Source organism: Elephas maximus, chromosome 4 (assembly GCF_024166365.1).
Source record: "Elephas maximus indicus isolate mEleMax1 chromosome 4, mEleMax1 primary haplotype, whole genome shotgun sequence".
In the NCBI taxonomy this organism is placed as follows: domain Eukaryota; kingdom Metazoa; phylum Chordata; class Mammalia; order Proboscidea; family Elephantidae; genus Elephas; species Elephas maximus.
In genome coordinates, this window is record NC_064822.1 from 113,180,395 (window position 1) to 113,185,065 (window position 4,671).

Sequence of the window (4,671 nt, forward strand, 5' to 3'; positions counted from 1 at the left end):
CAATTTATAATCAATTCCACAAATAAAGCACAAAGACATCTTAAGAACCAATATATTATTTTTAGGTAACTGTAACCCAAGAGACAATGCATTTACCAGCTCTTCTTTTGCAGAATGGATACTTGAAGCACCTAACTGCAACTTGAATCTCACCAAAGGCAAGATTTATTTGAAAGGGAAGAGATCACTCTGAGCCATCCTCTCCCACAACTAATGGGATTCCTGAGAAAACATGAAATAGTAGTGTGCAGGGAAGCGTGAAACTCCTGGGAGGAGATGAAAATGGTAAACTTCAAGGAAAATGTGAGTTTTACAAAACCTGTTAATAAAAATTAGTCCATTTGACCAGTTTGTTACTGAACGATGCTTGGGCAAGTTACATTTCTCAAGAACTCAGAGAATATATGCAGCAGGGTAAGAGGGCTGGTGGGAAATTAGTGGGGAGAGGTGATTTGAAGAGAGGAGCAGCAGCAGTTGTTGAAAGGAGAGGTCACTAAAATATTCAGAGACAGATTCTGAAGACTGAGTGCTGCTCAGAAGAGCAGGGATGTAGATCTCACTGGCAGGGAAAGCAAGTACCACAGACCATTCCCTCTGGGATATGGCCACGCCCCCAAACGCCATGACAGGCTTCCTCAGGTTTATTCTCAAGTCCCAGGAAAAGGTTTCTTGTAACTCTTCAAGAAACCCTCTACCTAAAAAACACTTTTACTGGTTTAAAAGTGCTTTCATGTACTTAAAAGCAGAAAATACACAACAAACATGCCTTTGTATTTTAACTTTTTGTTCCTAATTGGGAATCATTTTAAATACAAAGCTGTTATCCAGCCCTTTGCGTTTATTTTATTTCAAAATACAGTCAGAGACCAGAATAAAATACTCCTTGACGAATTCTTCTGTTTCACAAAAGTGGAGCTGAAAAGACGGCGGGGAAAAGCAAAGAAAAGGAGGCAGAAGAAAAAATGTCAAAAATAATGGAATAATCTGTAACATTGATCAGACCTATGTCCTTACGCAATGATAATGAGAAACAGCATAGGAAATGAGATACATGATTCCTGCTGTCTGTTTTCATTTGACATCTTGTATAAATATCATTTCTAATGAGGCAATTATAAGCCTTTGATTCATATTTAATTATTTCCAGTAAAATTGCACAATCCAAATGCCAAATGCATTACGTTAATACTGATTGCATCTTTCATTCATGCTCCATGCTGGCATCATGTCACTTGTGTCTTCAAGTCCAATCATTTTGACTTGACACAGGAGGTCATGACAAATCACACAGTGATAACAACATTCATCCTGCTGGGGATGACGGAGGACCCAAAATTACAACTTGTGCTTTTGGTATTTTTATTTCTCACCTACTTTTTGTGTGTGGCTGGGAACATGACAATTGTCACTCTCACACTTTTGGATTCCCATCTTCAAACTCCCATGTATTTTTTTCTCCGAAATTTCTCTTTCTTAGAAGTCTCATTCACCTCCGTCTGTATTCCCAGATTCCTGTACAGTCTGACAACTGGAGATAAAACTTGTACCTATAATGCTTGTGCCACGCAATTGTTTTTTGGTGTCCTCTTTGGAGCAACTGAGTTTTTTCTCTTTGCTGCCATGTCCTATGATCGCTACGTGGCCATCTGTAAGCCCCTACATTACACAACCATCATGAACAACAAGTTCTGCACTACACTCCTTCTCTGCTGTTGGATTGCTGGCCTGTTGATTATTGTGCCCCCTCTTTGCATGGGTCTCCAGCTGGAATTCTGTGACTCCAATCTCATTGATAGTTTTGCTTGTGACGCATATCCTATCCTACAGATCGCCTGTTCAGACACAGAGCTTATAGAAAAGGTTGTTTTGGCTTTTGCTGTGCTAACACTGATTTCTACCCTACTGGGTGTGCTTCTCTCCTACACATACATCATCAGCACCATTCTAAAATTCCCTTCTGCCCAACAAAGGAAAAAGGCCTTTTCCACCTGTTCTTCTCACATGATTGTGGTTTCCATGAGCTATGGCAGTTCCATCTTTGCCTACATTAAACCTTCAAGAAACGAAGGAGTAGCCCTTAATAAGGTTGTGGGGCTGCTCTTTACTTCAGTTGTCCCTATGCTTAACCCTTTCATTTATACACTACGAAACAAGCAGGCAAAGGAAGCCTTCAAAGACACCGTAAAAAGGATTGCATTTCTCATAAAGAAGTAAGAGATTGTTGATGTTTTGGGGCTAAGTTTTGTTTAAATCTGAATAACCCATGAACATTTTACATGAATTTGCCCAATATAAAGTTTCTTTCTATTCTGTAGATTTGTCAAACTACCTATCTCTTTGAACATTTTGCTCTCATAATTGGAAAAAAAAAATCAAGGTACTCAGTTCTCTTTCATATCTATTCATTCTGGTTTTACCATTAACGCATTTATCTAAGACTAGATTGTCCAGGTGCTCTATTTTGTAAAATGGAAATCAAATAAATAAAATCTAGTTCTGTGGCCATATGGCCTACTTGTGATGTGGATTCTAAAACCCAATGAACATTTTCCATTTGAGAACACTTCAATGTCTAACTTCCAATTTTTCAAGAGTAATTAAAAAGTATCTACTGAAACTTAAAATGTGATACAGGACAAAATTTTGTACTCCAGACCTCTTCTTTCATTTTTAAATTTTCAGGATATTCCTGGATTATTTTCTGGCCCATTTGCAGGATTAAATAAAAGGAGTTAATGGGACAATCATAAAGATTGTGCAGAGAGCTTTCATCTTTCTTTTCAACGAATTTATTCACAAAAAAAGTTTCTACTGGCTTATGTGAAAATTATTTGGATCTAGTTCTTCCTGACATATAATATAAGTAGAGAAGAGCAGAAACCACTTTCAAGTGTTAGATGTCTTGTACTGACACTGACAGTGTTTACAAGTCTCAAGGAGAAAAAGCCCTGAATTTGGAGACAAGATATCTAGACCTTCATTTAATAATTTCTTCAACTATCCAGAATTCCATTATACCTTGTGCTAATGAAAATGTTCAGAGTCAAGAAGATTAATAAAACAATAGATAGTTTTCCTAATTTGAGAAGAACATATAAATGGGCATTTGGTTGGTTAGCATAGGCGGACTTCTGAAAATCAAATCCAAGCATAGTGTGAAAAAACTGAATGGACCTAAAGATGAAGGAGAAGAAAAGATAAGGAGGGAGAACAATATGAGTAACTTGGACCTACCCATTGTCATCGAGTCGGTTCTGTCTCATAATGATCCTATAGGACAGAGTAGAAATACCCCATGGTGTTTCCAAGGAGCTGCTGGTGGATTTGAACTGCCGACCTTTTTTTAGCAGCCAAACCCTTAACCACTGCACCACCAGGGCTCAACTTGGACCTAGTGACTATTAATTCTTTCCATAAGATAATAAAAGCCTCTGTCCATTTTCTAACTTTCCAAAAATATTGTTTATACTTCTATGTACATATACGAATGTTATTTATATTTAATGAATATCATCTCATTGCTCAGATATACTTTATAACTTCATAATGCTTTCAAAAATTCATAATAAGTCATGTCCAGAGAATGTGCATATGTGCCATACACTTCAAAACTCTGGAGGCAAAAGGGCTTTGTTATCCACAAAGTTTCTCATTTTCTCATCTAAAAACCAAGAAAACTTCAGTGAATGTGTTAATTTCCTTTTTGATAATTAATCAAATATGAGTCTATAATATGTGTATATTCACTTAGCTGTTGGGTTAATTAGTTATTTTGCCTGAGTTGTGACTCTATAGCAAACACACTCTATATACGTAAATCTAGCTGTGTCCAATTTGTAAAAGCTTTGGATGAAGGTAGACAAGGTTGAATACCTTCTGGACTTTCAAAGAGATAAGCCTGCCCCATTGACCTTGCTGGGCCTGAGTGCAGTTGGATAGAACCAATACTGCAAATGCAGGAGCTTCATGAAAGATAACCACTCAGCATCTATCTTGGATAATGAGCTTCTCACCTCTCATTCATCCGTTCACCTCACTAAGAGGGAACATCAGGGGGTGGCATTTTACAGGTCTTTCAAGTTTCAGCAGCAGTAGGAAGTGGCACAAAAATAAATGAGGTCACTCCTAGGTACATCTGTGCTTCCTAAAAATTACCTCAGGTTGTACTGGAATTTATCTTGGCTTTTCACCCTCCACAGGTTCATCAGAATATAGTAAGAATTCTGTCATTTAATTGTATGTGTAGGGTGGAGAAATTTCTCAAAGAGGGGAAAATACCTTAGACGTAGACAATATTAAAGAATTCCTTCTTGAAGAAGGGATGCCTATTCATCATCTCTACACTAGCTGTCATTGTACAATCAGATTTCACTCTGTGACCTGCACTTTTTCTGTAAGAAGTCTCCAAAAGATCAACAACATAAAACTGTGCATGCTTTTAATATTTATAAATTATATCCTCATTGTACCCCAGAACATTTTCTCCAGCAATTCTTGTAGTCACCTACCTCCTTTATAATGAGATATAACCCAGTTTGGTGTCATAGAGCTCACTGCTCACTTGTGATTGTTATCTGAACTATTAAGGAAATGAAAGCGTGGCCATGAAGATCCTTAAGGTACATGGTGAGAGAAGAAGAGAGAAGAGGAAACATATAGTTAAGGGAAGGA

At 37.5% G+C, this 4,671-nt stretch overlaps 1 protein-coding gene across 1 annotated transcript; it reads left to right on the forward strand.

The window, feature by feature from the left end:
* The first annotated feature begins 1,275 nt into the window (after positions 1-1,275).
* Positions 1,276-2,214, forward strand: LOC126075585 (olfactory receptor 6C2-like). Its single transcript, XM_049883421.1, has one exon. The coding sequence runs from the start codon at positions 1,276-1,278 to the stop codon at positions 2,212-2,214; it is 939 nt and encodes a 312-aa protein (XP_049739378.1).
* The last annotated feature ends 2,457 nt before the right edge of the window (positions 2,215-4,671 follow it).

Coding starts and splice junctions, on each gene's coding strand:
- LOC126075585 (XM_049883421.1), top strand. CDS start 1,276: ATGACAAATCACACAGTGATAACAACATTCATCCTGCTGGGGATGACG.